General features: G+C 45.6%; 1 protein-coding gene across 6 annotated transcripts in view; it reads right to left on the reverse strand.

Moving 5' to 3' along the window:
- Cacna1d (calcium voltage-gated channel subunit alpha1 D) overlaps positions 1-18,869 on the reverse strand; it is a 458,457-nt gene that overhangs the window by 120,449 nt on the left and 319,139 nt on the right. For 4 of the 6 annotated variants that reach the window (XM_021182191.2, XM_021182190.2, XM_021182194.1 and 1 more), the window contains exons 7-8: positions 18,563-18,759; positions 11,129-11,232 (exon numbers count right to left, since the gene is read on the reverse strand). In XM_021182191.2, the coding sequence (XP_021037850.1) occupies positions 11,129-11,232; positions 18,563-18,759 (301 nt within the window). Of the gene's footprint in view, positions 1-11,128; positions 11,233-11,798; positions 11,903-18,562; positions 18,760-18,869 lie in introns of all 6 variants that reach the window. The other 2 variants (XM_021182193.2, XM_021182195.2) reach the window with 1 other exon arrangement.

The raw sequence follows: 18,869 nt of genomic DNA on the forward strand, positions 1-18,869 counted from the left end.
TGTGGGTCCCCATAAGCCCATGGCACTCTCTGTGGGTCCCCATAAGCCCATGGCACTCTCTGTGGGTCCCCATAAGCCCATGGCACTCTCTGTGGAAGCTTTTCACTACTTTTTAAATTAAATGACATCATTTCAAGAAATTTAGAAAAGTGTGTGTGTGGGGGGGGGGACCTCTATCTTTACATTTGTGGGGTTTTTTTGGTGCTTATTTCTAAAATATGTATTTGTTTCTACCTAAAATTATTTTTCTTTTAGCATAAAGAGTTTCATTTACCATTTCTTATAGTGTCGATTTGTTGATCAATTTTCTTGGCTCTTATTTGAAATCTTGTGTCATTTAACTTTAAAAAAAAAATCCCCAGATTTTTTTAACTTTGTTTTTGTTTTTGTTTTGTTTTGTTTTGTTTTGAGTCAGGGTTTCTTTATGTAGCCTTGGCTGTCCTGGAATTCACTGTGTAGACCAGGCTGGCCTTGAACCCACAGAGATCCACCTGCCTCTGCTTCCAGAGTGCTGGGATTAAAGGTGTGCACTGCTGTCCTATGTCATTTCACCTTTTTGAGGAGATATTTGTGCTCCAGAGTTTCCTTCAGCTCCTTAACCATTTTCCCTCATCTTTTTCAGAACTGGGGTTTGAACCTTGGGCCTTTCTTATAGCAGGCAAACACTCTAGCGCTGAGCTATACCCCCAAATTCTTTCAGCTCTTCAAAAATGTCAGAGTCCACAGGACTGTGGCTTCTTTTTACTACGTCCAAAATCCAAGTCAATGAATTCTATTGTATTGTAGCATGTATTGTACTTCACCCACCTAAGTGTGTGTGTGTGTATGTGTGTGTACATGAGTGTGGAGGGCAAAGGACATCGTTAGGGTCAATTCTCCCCATTTAATTTCCTTTAACATATTATCCTTAACTTTTGGCTATCTGTCTTTGATGCACCTAGGATTGTGGTTTTTTTCCTTCCATTTATTAAATTTGTTTTATTTATTTGCATTTACTTATTTTTTCCTTCCTCATCTATTTTTCTCTGTGACTCTAACTTCACATTCATTAGCTTGCCTTTTACTAACCTGCGTATCTGTAAACCTTCACTCAACTTCTCCCCTCTGCTTCCCAACCAGTTTTCAGACACGGCCTTACTCCCATGCTAATACGCACTAGCTTTCTATCTTCTCTTTGTGCTGTGCAAATCCTTTCCTTTAATTTCTTGAACAGCGTTAAAGCAGTTCAAGCCCGATCACCTAGGACAACGCTCCTGTCACCTCCTGACGTGCGTCCCCACCCACCGAGGCTGTTTCACTGCTCCTTTTCTCAGTGTTTTGATCATGAGATGAAATATTTGGGCCAATGGCTGTACTTTGGCATCTTCCTTTAATGAGTATTGGTTTTTTTTGTTTCGGAGTGTTAGGCATTTGGTCTGATCCTTTGGGAGTTTGTTTTAATAGTGAATGTGGCTTCCTGCTAATGCCCACCTTTCCTAAAGTCTCACTTCAAATCCCACACACAGTCTTTAAGGCTTACCCACTACAGTCTGAGCCCAGCACTGGGCTCTCCAGTAGCTGTTTTCTGCCAGGCTTTGGTGAGTATGATACAGCATGTAATTAGCTATGCACATGGCCCAAGATGTCAGATTTAAATTTCTTTATTTAGATTTCTGGAGCCCTTTCTCTGACGATGTCTCCCCTCCATTCTGTCCTACAAGTTCCAGATGTCTTATCATCCCTGAACCACTCTTTGAGTCCCCCACAAGTGGACTGACATTCTCTGCTGAGTTTTTGATGCCCTCCACAACAATTCTAAGAGCATTTCCAGGCATTAAAACAGGAACTTCTGAAGTGCTGAGTCCCAACACTGCGAAATCCATGTCCATATTCTGAAAACAGTCACATTGGGTTTTTTGTGCTATTTCATACTTCTTTATAGTGAAATATCCAAGCTGGTACCATTAGTACCTTGTGGCTGGAAGAGGCTCACAGCAGCCTTAGGTTCGCTTTCTATATACTCCCTTTAGATTAAGTCCATTCAAATCACTGCGGCTATAGTGACTTTTATATACAGATTTTCCAGCATTAAACTAAGAGAAAATTCAAATACTCATAAAAGCATAATGGATTATAGAATGAAAGCCACCAATATGCCTACCAGCTGGATTCCACAAATAACATCTGCTAAATCTCCATTATCATCTCTCTATGCATCTCTCTAGATGACTAACAATACAACCTCACTCCTGGAACATTTTTAAAGGTAATCTGAAGACATTTGAGTATTATAATTTTTATAAAATTCAATTTTAAATCACACCAATTCTTGATTTTTTTTTCTTTTTTTTTTTTTTTTTTTTTTTTTTTTTTTTTTTTGGTGATTTCTCTACTCTTCAGCCATGATCAAAGCTTACCACAGGCTCTACAAGGACCCAGGAGATCTCAGCTCTGTTAGCCAGTTCTCCCCCTTTGTCCCTGCCTCCCAGAGCCCTCGGGTCCTCAGTCTCTGCCTTCCCAGCTTTGTTTAGTTTCTCCAATGTCTTCTGCTTCTTCCCATGGTCCGACACTGATAGAAGCTCAGTGTTTTCTATCTCTGCACTATGCCTGTCTATGGCAGATGTTTCTTCAGCCTTCAGTGCCCTGGGACACTGCCACACACCTCCACCATAGCTGTGCCACCGCATGGTCTCTCCAATTCTCAGAGCATTTGTAAAGGTTTTTCACCATAAGTTTACCTTCTTGATTAAGCATGTTTCATAATGACAAAAAAAAAATCACCTTTCTTCATAGCTCAGGGTGGTCTTGAACTCATGATTCCCATGCCTATGTCCCTGTGCTAGAATTGCAGGCAAGTGTTACCATGCCCAGGCCTCTGCTCTGAACTCGCTACAGTAACCACAGTGGCTAGTGTGGCACTTGGCAAATACAGCTCCTCTGTGTGGGCACTCAAACATTACTCATCAGTTAAAGGGAAAAGCCATTCTTTTGTAAATAGGAGAGAAGGGGAGAGAATTAATAGGAGTCATTAGACACTACTTTGTCTTGTCTGTTGTTTGAACCTAACTAGATACAGACTTTTTATGGGTCAGTCAGTCACTCAGCACTGCCTCCAGACAAAGTCACTGTGTTCCAGAAAACTAAAGAAAAGGGAGACAGTACATAGCTTCCCATAGTCCTTCTGGATGCCCAAATCCACATTCTGCCAGCACGGCAGGTTCATATCTCAGCTGTTTCTCAAAGAGACAGCTATGATTTGCATGGCCTCCCTCCTCCCAACCCCCTTCTTCTTCAGAAAAAGAATCCTCTTAACGAAAATGTGTCTTTGAGGCGTTTAGGGCAAAGAACTTACCCGGACCCTCTCAATGTTCTGCCTTGTGGGCCCTACGCATGCTGTCTCACACGAGCAAGGTGCCAAAATAAAATCAAAACCCCAAGAAGAAGCAGGTGCTGAAATGTAACAAGGAGATGTTGCACATATGGTAGACACGCTATCTTTGTATGGATACCAAGCTGCCCTACAGAGCCGATACCTGAGGCATGGAAGCAGTTTTACTAGCCTATATAAGAACACTGAGCAGAAGGAAAAGATCTGGCAGAAGATGGCAGTAACATCTTAGAGACTGTCATTAATACGTTTCTCCCAAGAAGTCAAGTTATTAAACTCATAAACATTCTTTTCATTGTAGGCAACAGTGACGGCCACCAGCAGGATGAGGAACGCAGGAAAATTATGGCTTTAATTTCAACTATTAAGGTATCAACAGTTTTGTGAAGAGCTGAGTCTGTGCATAAAATCACTGTAATGAATTCTACTCCCCTAGGACTTGAGATCAACACACTCCACGGTCGCCTCTGCAGTATCATTGCCCTCAACAACCTTCTGCCTTCTGAGCTGCGTAACAAGATGAGCACAGGTGGAGAGGAGATTGCTGACGATCTGCTTTGGACACAGTTTGCCACGGGCAAGATGGATGCCCACGAGGGCACATGAGGCCAGCGGAGCCTGCCAGGTCCTCAGAGGCCTCTGCTCGGTGCTATCAAAGACAGTGTGGTCAGGAGCAGATGATAGCCACAGCTGACAAGTGAGTGCTCTACTGAATCTGTTTCTAGAGCCTGGCTGCTGTCCACTGCTGTTGCCAGGGAAACAAGCGTCAGCTTGAAGGAACAAGCATCAGCAAAAACTTTCTCTTACCTCGTTTCCACTGATCCAACAGCCATTTCTATGGAAACAGCAGCTGCCAGCCAGCAGCAGAGAGGTCACGCTTACTTGTTGATGTCAGGTGTGGCTACCAGCCTGCGCACTTCTGGGACTTTGGTACATGCAGCTCTTGGGTTTCTCTGTCAGCTACGCAACAAGAAAGCTTAATGTCCAGAGTAGATATATATGCATGTTTAGCTTGATTCTTTACTAGAAAAGAGAAATTGGGTATTTTTCTCTTTAAAGTCAGATTGGGGCTTAATTTCATACTTTATCAAAGCTAAACCAAAAAGCATCCCTAGAGGACTGTGGCTCCTTTCAGTACCCCAACCTCAGCATCAATTCCACTCATAACATGACCCCAAAGTCCAAGAAGGACACCCAGCTATGAGGACAGGCTTTCCAGACAGCCTCATTCAACCCGAGTGAAATTATGCAATATTTTGGAGTCTTTTGCTTAAAGTGACCCTCAGAGGTGTCTCTGAGATTCTGGGAGCCTAGAGAGTAATTCCATACAGAAGAAAACACCTAAGTGTAAGAGGGCTCTGTAAGGAGTTCTCCACCATCCTCTTCTCTCAGACAAGCTCTCTCTATGTAGCCCTGTTTGCCATGTTAACACACTATGTAGACCAAGTTGGTCTTGAACCCTTATGGAGATCTGCCTACCTCTGCCTCCTGAGTGCTGATATTAAAGGTGTAAGCTACCATTCCTGGGAAAGGCTAGGCTTCCATTTGCCAAAAGGGTTTTGTTGTTCAACCCATGGGTTCTCATTACCTCAGCACATTACATTTCTGTTTTCCAAGATGGGCTGATGGCAGCTCAGGACCTGGGTGCTATCCCTCTTAACTCTTGCAAACAGTCTGTCTGCTTTTCTAGGATCCAGATATGTCAGAGGTGTAGATACAGGAATGTAGAAACCCTGCTGTTCACTATTTATCAATAGGTTTTGGTAGTAAGATTTAAACTAGCATGAAACATGTAGAATGACTATTCCCATGGCATATGTCTTTACTTAGAAAATACCCGAAAATGTGGTGTTTTGCCCCATAAACCAGTATCCAAGAAGGCAGCAGAGATTTCCTAGCTCGCAATGCCATGACTATAACTGGACCAAGGACCAACTCCCCATGCTGTAAGCCTGACTCTATTCTGCAAAATTCTGACACAGTGTGGTCTTCAGTCTCTCCAGGGACGTCACCACCTTCCCGCCCCACTTTCTCTGTAAACATCCATCTTTATTTCGGAAGCCGAGGCTTCACAAAAGCAGCCATGCTTCATCTCTGTCTGGGCCTGGTGTTTTATGTCTTCAGAATGGAGTCTAGGAAGTAAGTTTCAGAAAGACCAATTGTTTTGAAAATCGCCTCTGCTTTTTTTTTTTTTAATACAATGTTTTGCTTTACCCTGTTTGCCCCCAAACTTTTCAAGTTAAGATAAAGGGGCCCGGTTGATGGTTAATCTCCATTGTCAACTTGACTGGACTTGGATTGCTCCAAAGGCATAACTCTGTGACAGTTTTCCCAGAAAAGTTTAATTGAGGAGAAAAGATCTATCCTGAATGAAGCTCACACCACCCCGTGTGTGAGCTCAGGTCGCAGACTGGGTAAAAAGGGGAAAGGCAAGCTGAGTGCAGTATTCTTATCTCTCTGCTTCCTGACACAGTTGCAATGAGAGTGCCTCATGGTCACTGACAAACCTTCCCCATCACCACGCACTGTATCCCCTCAAACCACGAGCCCAGGCAAACTTTCCTCATTATGGTGCCTCTACCAGGTATTTTGTCACAGCAAACCAAGACGAAACTAATATAGGCCTGTCAGAGTAGAAAACTCAGTAAGTGAGTTTAAAAGAAGTCTGTGACTTGGTAGATTTGAGGCTTACCAGGACGCACAGACACATAAACACAAAATTAATTCAGAGCCGACTGGTTTTGAAACCACAGACACATTGGCTCAGTTTACATTTGGTTTTATGTCCTGAAAGGGGGCTTATGAAGAACGTTTATTGCCTGGAAACAGACAAAGCTTGCTTCAGACGAGCTATTTTAAATATTTTTTGGAAGATGTTAGCAAAAGCCTTGCGTTCCCAGACCAATGTCAAATGACTTTACCCTAGTCCGTCAAGCAGGCCCAGGAGGGAGCCCATGTAGCAATGCATTTTAGACACAACTGGCTTCTATTATTCACATGCTTACATAATAAACCATTTCAACATATTGTAGAGCTTTGATTTCTCACTAGTCTAAACCTATCTTGGCCGATTGCTATTCACTGGCTTAGAAAGGCCAGTCTGCCTTGTTCCGGATCACTGATCTATTCTCCCTAGAACCTTTCTGACAGTCTCCCTTAAGGGTCTACTTTCTGTAGCTCTCTGAAGGCTCCCCGGACTCCACCAACACAGGTCCCACAGGCAGACACACCCCTGAGGAAAGTCATCTCCAAGAGGGTGGCCTTGGCCCAGTCACACAGATGGTAAAGGCAGAGCAGATTCACACTGCGGTTGTTTGAGCTGCCGTGCTTGAGCGTCACACCCTGCCACTGTCGCAAAAGAGAAGAGAGCCCTCACTATGTCTAACGCAATAGCAATGATTTTAGTTTGCAGACAAAATATTCCACAACTGACAAAGAGCCCCTATGTCCCATGGCCATCTCCTGGTGGCATCAAGCATAGTATATGTATGCATAACAAATACCTGCTTAAGTTGCTTCCTAAAATATGCAGAAATTTCTCCTCTTGAGATTTCCACAGAGCCCCTATGGACTGTCCCGCTTCACCAGGGTGGGCTGGGAGTAGAGTGCGGTCTGTGGGTTGAAGGTAAGAATGTACTAGATGGCCAGGCAGTGGTGGTGCATGCCTTTAATCCCAGCACTTGGGAGCCAGAGGCAGGAGGATTTCTGAGTTCGAGGCCAGCCTGGTCTACAAAGTGAGTTCCAGGACAGCCAGGGCTACACAGAGAAACTCTGTCTCAAAAAACCAAGGGGGAAAAAAAAAAGAATGTACTAGATGACAAAATGCCTTGGAATAGTTCTCCACATAGCTCGCCATTCACTGGCTGATTTCAAGCCACCCTGTGAGGCTGGGAACGAGACAGGGTTATATCTGTTTAGGGAAGAAGAGACTAAAGATAAGCATTACTGAGACCACCGTGAACTTGGGATGCTGGCAGGGCCAGGTCAGGGCGTCCTTGGGACTTCAGGAGCCTGGCAAGTCTCCCTTGACCACTCGAACCTCAGCATCACAGAGCTGCAGCAGAAGGCAGGTGGGTCTTGAAGTAGAGAATCAGGTTCCCACCCGTGAGGACCACTGTCCCCTGGAGAACCCTATAGTAACACACATAAGCACTGCTCTCCTATGTGCATATACACAGAGGCAAACCTTGAGAGTGCCAGGATTTAAAGGAGCAGCTTTAAAAACGAACGGCTCCCACATTTTTAAAACACCCAAATGAGAAGATAAGACATGCATCAGCTACCTAGACCTCAGACCTAAAGGAAGCAGTCTTTTTAGCTCTTTGTCCATCATAGGATCACCAAGGATCAGCAAGGACAACCAAACGTTAAACCACAGCACCAGCTACCAGCTGTCTGTCGCAGCTCTTCCCACAGAGCGCCGTGAGCAGAGGTGCTGTCATCTACACCCATGCTCACAGAGCATGCAATTCATGAGCTTCAGTCTCACCTTGAGGAGGAAACAAAACAAAACAGACAGCATTTTCAGAGACTCAGCCTGCAAATGCCTTAAAAATGTGCGAAGCCCAAAATAACTGTGTAGATTACAATACAACAGGATGCCACAGCCATACTTAAATGAAGAAGTGTAAGCCAGTGTTTAAAAAGGGTTAACATCCAGACACAGTGGTGTATGTTCATCACCCTAGCACTCTTGAGGCTAAGACAGGAAGATAGCCACCATCCTGATGTCAGGTTAGACTGAACAGTGAGAGGCTATCTCACACACACACACATACACACACACACACACACAGATAAGAAAAGGGCTCAGTCTAGACACAAGTCTCTGTCACTGTTTCTGAGTGAGTCCTCATTTGAAGGTAATAATGCACAAGGTTTGGGCTGAAGTCCCTACGATGGGACACTTAGAGACCATACCTGTTAGTCTGAAAGTCCCTTAAGGGCTGTGCCACAGAAATGTCTTCGGACATTTTGTGTCCTAGCTTTAGAACATCTCTAATGTTCTCTAAAAATGAATATTGTGAAGAACCTTAAGATTACAGTAATGATTTTAAGTTTGCTTTAATAATAACAGCAAAAACTGTGAATGTAGGCACAAGGACCCAGGCAGTGGGAGAGTGCAGGGAACCCTGAGAGGCAGAGCATGCCCTGCAGGCCCAGGTAATCTCCCTTGAGAGCCCCCAACTCTACTCGCTGTGCACTGGCTGCATAGCTCTGGCTCCAGCCTGGGCCTGAGCCTAGAGTCTGTGCCTTAGCCACCTTGGCACCCCTGGCCTCTGGCCCAGAGCCAAGCCTTCATCAGGAACTGGGAGGATGATGGTCAAAGAGCTTTGCAGATCCAGCTCTGACTCCACCTGGAGCCTGCCTTAGCATTTCTTACCAGTGTGGCTTGGGGGTGGGAGGGAGGAGAGGAGCGTGCACCCCCAAGGAGTCTGGGCCCAGCATGAGCTGACAGTTAAAATCACCAGCAAGTCCTAGGTTTGCTTTTTTAACATTCAGGTACCATTTGGTTTCTCCTTCATAGTTTTCTTTTGATGTAAAAATAAATGCCTTTCAAAAACTTGTTATTTCCTCTCAAGATATATTTCAGTAAACTGTTAGGTGAGACTCTGTGCTTTTTTAACCCTCTGGCTTAGGGGTCCCCCTCCTAGGTCTCACATTGAGGCCCTGCCATTATAATGAACTTCTGCCCCCATCTTCTGCTTTTTTAAATGCCTCAGGATTTGGCTGGCTTATATCTCTGCTTCATCATGCCGGAGGCAACAGTTCCTGCCCAGGGAGGGGGAACTGGAGATAAGGCACGTCACTGGCACTGTTAAAATTAGTGGTTTCCATGGCCTCCGTCAGTTTAGTTGGGTTAAGGAGACATGGGGCGCCAAGGAACTCACAACACAGTTGCGGGTGCTGGCCTTGTATGGGTAGTTCCTGTGGCCAAGTTTCTCCAACTATAACTGCCACTCTATCCATCCTGACCCCAAATTCAGGCCACAGAGGCTCACAAGGAGGAAGGGCTTGTTGATGGGCATGGAAGCTCACACTTTTAACCCTAGCACTCAGGGGAATCATTTTGAGTCCAAGGCCTGCCTGGGCTATACAGTGAGTTCTAGGCTAGCCTGAGCTACAGAGTTAAGACCCTGTTTCAAAATGAAAGAAAGAAACAGAGATCCAAAGTGAACAATAAAGTCAAGAAAGAAAGCCTTTTAAAGTGGGCAATGTGTAGTAGAGAGCTCAGATGGGTTCTGGGTACCATTTCCTCCACCCGTGAGGACCTGCTTGGTCTCCACTCCCTGTTCCTCTCACTGGAGGGAGGAAGGCAGGCACTGCTCCTGGGCCACGTCCAGATAAGGGTCTTTCATGACTGTGTGTCCCATGGAATATGACTGACTGCACTCAATTCACAGCAAGGCAGATTTGGAGGAAGGCGAACAGAGGGCTCACGGTGGATGGCTAGGCTCTGCATTCTGCTCTGCAAAAGACAGCATCTCCACAAAATGAGTTAAAGCTCACTTTACTAACTCAGTATACATGAAGATATCGTGTCCCTGAGATACAGCCTCTGAAAGAGCAAGATAAATCGAGTGAGCTGATAAGTTCACTTGGGACCAAGTCTATCAGTGTGATATCCTGAGAGTGTCTAGACTCAGTGTGGTGACTAGGGCCAAAGTGAGGGTGCAGGGGTGTCTTCTGGGCTATTCAGAGCAGTGACTGTATGCTGGTACTGACTGTGTGTATGTGTTGTGTTGTTTTAGTTTTGAGTTAAAAGTTGACTATATTATTATTCCTTAATTTTTCAAATTGTACCGATTATAAACATTACATATTGAATTCGTAAGACAAGACATTTTAGTAACCTCATTTAAAATAGAATACAATTTTTAACTAAATATTTTATCCTAGTTATAAGACAACATCACAGACTAATGATGAGAAACCCACAGTGTTTTTCAGGTTTAAACCCCCATTTATGGAAGTGCTTTTGAGAGAGCCCCAGCCCACTCTGATGGGGCTCTTCCACTTTCTGCAGCACGCCAGAGATTCTGAGATTCACAATCTGCTCACAACACACGGGCTTTAGAATACCATCTCCCACCACTGTAGGGCACAGGCCAAGGCCCAAGGCCCTTCCCAACCCCATCTCTCCTGAACCTGATAGATGGAGGGTATACCCAGAAATAGGCATTAAACAAGATGAATTTTCAAAATGGTGAACAAATGATGGAATAATAAGGCCATAGAGAACATGTGTGGAAAAGCTGAACACGGAATCAGAAGCATGGCTCACACAGTGATAAGCCAGGCTAATACAGTATCCCAACCTCAGGAAGGCAGGGCTTGAAACTGCTGGGTATTTATGTACCAATCTAGGCTTCACCACAAAGTCTGAAACACCACTATTTATAATGCTCTGAGAGTGACTAATGAGGGCCAGGTCATGTACTAATGGAATAAAACCCACAGGAGACCAAACTCCCTTCCTGGAGGAGACCTAAGCTAGGAAGCCTTTTATTTGCTTGTAATTCACCTCTAAGGGAAACATTTTCATTAAGTTAACAGTGCGTGGCAAGCATCAGAAACACGGAATCTCACAGACAGATACAGCCAGAAAGGATCACAATTCAATCTAAAAGCAACACACAGAGGGGACATCAGAGTCCAAAGGCATGCAGAGAAGCCACCAGGGAGCAGCTGAGAGATAGGCAGGGCTGCCTCCCATGTGGTATCAGGAGAATAATGTGCAACGGGGATCCAACTGCTTACCCACTAAGGACACCAAGAACCAGGTTAAGGACGAAAAATGAGCCAAGGATGATCAGACTAACAAAATACACCCATGGCCATTCCCATCCTATCGCATCATTAACCTGTAAAAGGTAAGGAGACCAGTTATCAGTTATCCATTTACTAAAGAACAGAGCCCCGGATGCAGCTTCAGGACCACGCAGAGCTTTAGGGTGAAGGGCAGCGCTCCAAGGAAAGGGCTTGAACGAGCTTGTACCCTTGCTCAGTTTTCCTCCAGGCGGGGCAAACCCTGATGCTGAAATCTTCAGGAAGAGACTCTCCAAAGTCAGTCCAGACCACTCATTTAGCAGCAGTTTTGTGCCAATTAATGAGCATTGTATTTGGATTCAGACCAAGAAAGCAATTATAAATGTATCTCATTTTAGGACAGACAAAAGGCCAAGCAAGGGAAATTTAAATCCCAAGCAACAATACTGATTAATTAATTCCTGGTCAATAATCTCTCAGTGGCTTTCTTTCATGGTAGCTGGTGAGGTTCCAGGAAACAGCTTGGTTCCGGAAGCCTCAGCAGAAGAGAAAGCAATACGAAGGGACTGGTACCCACCCACCGGTCCCTCTAGCAAAGCCTGCGTGGTCTTGGCAACTGATCTCAGGACTCTGCCTTCAAGATGAAAGAGATGTAGCTTACCCGCTCAATACACCAAGTACAAGATTTAGTACGAAAAATGACCCAAAGATGACGAGACTGACAAAATACACCCAGGGCAATTCAAATCCCATAGCATCATTCATCTGTAAGAAATAAGATGGGCTCATAGGAGTGGGTTAATAGGGGAATCCAGTGAGGAGAGGGTCACATTAGAGAGAACAGTCTATACATTGGATTAAGCATTTACTTAGATGGAGACAAGAGCAGCCAGCAGACATTCATTACGCATTCCAAACACACACAGGCACACACACACAGAGTCATACAAGCATGCCCACACACACACACACACACATACACACATGCACACATACACACAGAGGCACACAAGCATGCCTGCACACACATATACACAGGCACACAAGCATGCCTGCACACACACACACACACACACACAGGCACACAAGCATGCCTGCACACACATACACACACAGAGGCACACAAGCATGCCTGCACACACATACACACAGGCACATAAGCATGCATGCACACACACACACACACACACACACACACATACACACACACACACTCTAAGACTCATAGAGGCTTCAGGCCAAACAGCAAATCCTGGTCCCAGGTAGGGAAAGGAGATCAGGCTCTGGCTCAGGCTCAGGCCACTGTACTGATGAGCAGTTTCCAGGGCAAGCCTCAGTAGAAGATGGAGCCAGTACTTCTCTGAATCTGAGTTGATGCTCTGTCCCAGTCAGTCCTAACTGCTTTTTAAAACTTGGTGGAAACGTCCTAACCTATAACATTTGACTCTATAAGCTCTTCAAAACAAAGCCAAAAAACTAGCTTGACATGGTGGCACACACCTTTGATCGAGCATGGCTAGCCTGGTCTACACCGAATTCAGGCTAGCCATGTACACAGTGAGACTCACCCTCAAAATAAAAATCTAAAATAATCACCATCTATTTGGAGATAATCATCCTATCTATCTACCCAAGGAAGCCTGGCCTTCTTTAGGTTTGGATTATCTGCAGCCAGCAAACTAGATACAAATGGAATAAATGAATGAATACTTAGTACAACTAAAAAAAAGCAAGAAAATGTTCCCAAGGCCACTAGCTGACATGTGCTCAGGGATAACATTGGGAATTGTTTGTTTGTTTGTTTGTTTGTTTTTCTCAGCTGTACCCATTAAAAGAACTCCAACTCTGACCTGGAAGCTGTTCAAAAAAGCAGGACCGAGCCAGAGGAGCACCCAACTCAACTGGTCATTCAGACATGGCGTCCTCGTCAGACTTCCCTGGGGAATGGCTGGGAGTGAGCAGCCTGCACACAAGTGCTTTATGGATCGTAGCTGGATGGGACTTTCCAGTAGCCCAGGTCAGCGTTCAGTGGGATGAACTGAATATTAAACACTTCCTTAAGGAGGAAGGGGGTGTTGAGGACCAACCAGGTAACAGCATCGATCTTCTCCAGGCAAATTCCCTCCTCTGCAGGAGTAGCCTGGATTTCCAGTTAGACAATGGTCTTCAGGGTAAGCCCATCGCTCTTGTCTGGCAGGTGCAAACCCTCAGGGTTTTAAGCCCTGTGCCTTTTTGCACGTTTTCTGCTTCCAGCTTTTAGCTTTACAGAAAGGCTCATGCATTTCACAATATTTGCCTCATGCCGAAGCCAAACAGGAAAAGGGAACACTAAAAAAAAAAAAAAAAAAAAAAAAAAAAGACCTAACATCTGTTGCTGAAATCTCCAGAGGGCATTGCCTCCCTTACGGAACACCTGTTTGGCCACATGAAAATTGACGTGCTTAACAGAACCCTCTCCATCTTCACGTCAGCAATTGGAGGAATGAATGAGCCGGGGCCACAGCTCCAATGGTTGATCTAATTAAGTTGGATAAACCAATTTCAGCAGGAAGGCAGAGGGCGAGTCTTCCAAAGCAGCGACACTGCCAAACCCATCTCAAAATCCACATGTAGGGAAGAAACAGGCTGCTTGGTGTGGTGGCCAGAGCGTTGGCCTTAAATCAATACCTGTGACAGAGATGTCTAACCTCCACTGGAGCCGGGTGTGTACGTGGCAGGGGAGAGAGTGTCCTAGTGCGGGGCTCCCATTAGACACCTTACTCTTGAGACTGGCAAAGTCTGCTGGCTTGGCCATCTGTCTCATCTGCCCTTCTCAGGCCTTGGCAGGTTTCAGAGTAGGGCTCTGATCACAGCTGTCTGTTCCACTGCAGAGGGAACATCTTATTCGGATTTCTTAGGACGGGGTGCTCTGTGGACTTGCACATTCTCAAGTCACTGTCACTCAGAAGGGCAGCTGAAGAGGACTGAGGGGAGGTGGGAGCCAAGCACGACTGGCTGGAGCATCTCTTCTCTTTGCCCGAAGAGATGAAACTTAAGTGCTCAGGGCCAGTCTTTCTCCCTGCACAGCAAGCAGAAGGCTGAGTCCTTAAAGCTTTGCATACACATAGGTCATCCTCACAATTACTAGGCTGGTCCCCATACCCACATCAAACATACATTATCTGCCCAGGGCTTTGTGTGCACGCTCTTCACAACAATGGAGGCACCAGCCCGAGAGAAAGCATTTTGATTTAGATTCTTTTTTTTTTTTTTAAGTCTCATCATAGAGGGCCACTTGGCACCCAAGACAATTTAGGTTACTTCAATTTTCTCTTATTTTAAGGGATTAAGTGCCCATGTATGTCTCAGGTCAAGGGAAAGCATAAGGCCTTTTGCTTTCCTAACCCTGGGAAACTGCTAGAGTGCCTCAGAGCATGGACTGTGGGGAAGAAAAGCCTTGGCTGTGGGGGCACAGAAGAATGTCCCAGGTGTTTTGACTGAGAGGAGCTGTCAGGTGATGACAAGTACTTCAGACTAAGGTCGGCCTGCACGCTCATAGCCCTGTCTACATCTGAAGAAAGTGCTAACACAGGATGCCACTCAGATAAACAACACTCTCCTAAAACCAACCCTTTGCCATTAACTTTCTACATTCAAAACATTTCCTCTAAAACAAACAAGCAAACAAACCCCTCTAAGTTGAAGGAAAAAAGATCCTCTAACTGTGCAGATTGTAGCCAAGGGCATGAAAGCCCAGAGGACCCAAGAACCTGCCTTGTCCAGCTCTTTCTCTGCACAGCACTACCATCTCCATGGGCAAGACATCTGTGTGAGGCAAACAGCACTTTAAATGTATTGGGGAGCTCACTTGATGAAAAATCTGCAATACATTTCCCCACCAAGCCCATGATCCCAACTTGCCACGTCTCCAAATAGCTCGGCTCCAGGTGTGCCTTTGTGCACATCCCTTTCCAAGACCCTGCCAGACATTTGCCAGAGAGACTTGAGAATTACAGCCTAGGCATTCTGGGGGAATGCTGGCTAAATATAAACTTGTCTAGAGGCAAAGACTTTGTCCACCGTATACAAAAACCTAAACACTGAGAAATTTGTTTGCAATTGATATTTACAACTGAATCTCCTTTCTGTCCCAGGAGAATGGATCAAAATCCTCTGACACAGCCTATCCACACCGACGAGGCAAAAGGCTCGGTCAGGTTGAAGAGGGACTCTAGTGATGAGTATTTGTTGAGTGTCTGCTCCAGGCCAGGCTCTGTCCTGGGCCGAGATGTTCTGTCCTACAGCACAGTGGCTTCCAGCTGACTGTGGCCCATAAAATTCTGGGAATGCTTAGCTCCTTGGCTCCTGCTTGGCTCTATGATGAGCTAATAAACGTAGTCAACGGTGATTAAAACCGATTCCGACGTGTTTCAGACAGTAAGGTCCTAGAGAACACTCTGGAAGGTGTTGCTCAGCTGCCCCCTAGTGTTGTACAAGGATCCATTAACCACTGGCAGGTCAGAGAATAATTAGGAGACTGTCTATGACAGCAGTCCCTCAGCTACCTTGAAGGAAATCTGTTTTTCTTTTACATGATTCTCAAAAGTTAAAAATGGGCTTCATGTGTTTAGGTGGTTGTGGGGTGGGAGAAGGTAAAAAGGCGAGCACTTTATGATGTATGAAAGCCATAGGGAATTCAGAGTTCAGGATCCATAAAGGAAATCCAGCCAAGACCGAGCCATAAGCATCCAAGTTACGCTTCCTCCATGGCTGGCTCCAGGCTCAAGGGTGGAACTGATGGCTGGAATGGGAATGGGGATCACATCCCTGCAAGGCCAAACACATTTACTGTTAAGCTTCATTAAGAAGTTCACAAATGCCTGCCTCCAATCAAGGACAAGAGACACTTGCGGGAGGGCCCCGAGGATGCTCACAGCATCTTCATACATCACTGTCTCCATCTCAAATCTCAGATCTATGAAGGGATGGAGACTAGCGTAATGCTGAGGAACATACATCTCCATCATAATAGAGGTGTTATGCAATTCATAGAGGAGGTGATTCAAATGCTAAATTATTAACTATGTTATGGTCGTGGCAACAGTAGAGCATTTCATTATCATGGGTGACACTGAAACATTCTCAGAAAAGCACGTGGAAACTGGTCTTTCTGGGTACATGAAGTTTTCTCTTCTGTGGTCACACAGTCCTGAAATTGTCTCTGCACAACAGGACAATTATTGTGAGAAAATCAATGTGCAAAAATGTAAGATAAAGTAGAAAATTGTCTATCAGTCAAAGTATGTTGGATCAGAGTCTGGCAGTTCACCATGACAATAGAAAGAAGACAAAGCTGAGGAAGTCACAGAGTTTACTTGTTTAAAACAAGAAAAAAAAAAAAAACTGTCCTACTGTTTGAGGGAGGGAAAAGCAGAGTTTGGGCTTTTGTGGACGATATGCTCTAGTTATCAGTCACTCCGAGGGGGGACTGAAATGGAGGCTTTGCTCTGCTCAGGAGCTGTGACTTAGGAGACACAAGTGAAATGGATACTCCACCCAACCTGGGAGCTACATGCCTGATGATACCCATCCTTCTTCTCCAGGAGAAGGTATTGCTTGTGGCTATAATTAACATTTGTGTCCACAGATGCACGTGTGCACATGCGCGCGCACACACACATACCACACACACACCACACACACATACACACACACACACCACACACATACACATACACACAGACCACACACACACACAGACCACAAACACACACACACACACATGATCCTACAACAATCAGAAATAGGGATGAAGGACAAACAAGCTACAGCATGTTGGTGATGCTCATTCTTCACTTATCAGGATAGGCAGCCGACCCTCAGTATCTGCGGGGACCAGTCAAAGCCAAAGCTGCTCAGGTCCCTTACATGAAGCAGTGCAATATCTGCACATGACATGGATCCACATATCCACGTGTACTTTACATCATCTCTGTACTACTTGTCATTCCTAACATCATTCTACTGTATCGTTTAGGGAATTATTACAAAACAAGTCCAAACATGTTCAATGCAGATGACTTTGTGTGTGTGTGTGTGTGTGTGAATTATTTTCAATCTGCATTTAGTTCAGTCAGCTGTCGATTAAACCCATGGATGCAGGATCTGTAGATATGGAGGGCCGGCTGGACAGGAACACGTACAATCTCACAAGCATAGTGTTCACCAGTGAAGGGAAGCAAGACCCAGGGCTTGGTGCAGTCTCTGAAGGTAGAGAGTGATAAACCCCCACCACCACCACCAAAGACATCACCTTTAGGATTTAGAAAGGATCAAAAGCTATGTCTCCATTCTAAGCCTTTCACCTAGAAGCTGCCTACTCAAGAACTGCTATTGGTTTCCTTTAAACCAGTGGCTCTCAACCATGCTAATGCTGCGACCCTTGAACATAGTCCCTCCCTCACGTTGTGCTGACCCCCAGCTATAAAGTTATTGTCATCACTGCTTCATAACTGTAATTTTGCTAATGTTACGAATCATAATGAAGACATCTGAGTTCCTAAAGGGGTCATGACCCACGGGGTGAGAACCACTGTGCTAAATAATTCTCTGTAAGGATACTGGTTTGATCCACTGGAAGTTGGGCTCAAAATCTACATGCTTGTTGTATTTCCCAGAAACTCCTACTATGGGATAAAAATGATGTCGATGTCGCGACTTCTGTGAGCTTTAAAAATTCTACATATAAACAAAGTCGTGGGGGGGGGGGTGGCTGCTGTACTTTGTTTACAGCAAACCCGTCTGGCTTTGCCGGGGATGAAGGGAATCCTACCCTAGTCACCAGACGTTATCCACGTGCTGGAGGCTCAACCAGCCCTGGCCTTTGGGCTTTCTGCCATCTCTGCTGAGCTCTTTGGCTGCCTAAGACGAGGGAGGAGTGGAGGGCAGGGCATGCCCTGGCTTGGCTGACAGTGAGGGAGATAGAATAGGAGAAAAGTTAATGGCGAGCTATGGTTGGCCTCATAGAGCTATAGGGTGCATGAAAGGGCCCTCACTGTGTCCCCACCTCCCCTTTAGGATCTAGTAAATAACTGCCATTCCTGTATGGGCTGTGGGGGAGTCCTTGAGAAATGTGGCTCTTGAGTTTAACCAGCACAGCCTTGCCTCCTCCAGTGCCCAGAAGGGATCAGTGAGCAGAGGCAACTACAGTAAGAAACAAGTCCCCAGGAAGCACTGGGGAGGTTGAGGGCTAAGAGCCCAGGAGCCAATGCCAGGCAGCAGCCTTTCAGCTCAGGGCTTCCCCCTAAAGCTGGAGGAGGAGCTCACCAAGGGAGACTCTAGGTCTGCTTCCCTTCCCAGGGCTCTGTTCTCAGCCAGCTGCCCTGACCAAGGACATCATTAGCAAGGGAACAACAGCATGCTGTGAGCTGTCCTTGAGCTGCTTACCCAGTAGAGCACATCTGTCCAGCCTTCCATGGTAATGCACTGGAACACAGTGAGCATGGCAAAGGCAAAGTTATCAAAGTTAGTGATGCCTCCATTGGGGCCAACCCAGCCACTCCTACATTCCGTGCCATTGGCGGTGCACTGGCGTCCATTCCCTGAGAACGCACATGGAGCTGGGTCCTCTTCAGCTACTATATCTACAGAGAGAAGAAGCAGAGGCATGACTCAGAAGAGGAACAACCAGGACCCTCGCTCAAACCCACAACACCCAGCTCCATCATCCTTGCCACAGCAAAATCTTAACTGC

The sequence above is a fragment of the Mus caroli genome, chromosome 14, assembly GCF_900094665.2.
Source record: "Mus caroli chromosome 14, CAROLI_EIJ_v1.1, whole genome shotgun sequence".
Classification (NCBI taxonomy): Eukaryota; Metazoa; Chordata; class Mammalia; order Rodentia; family Muridae; genus Mus; species Mus caroli.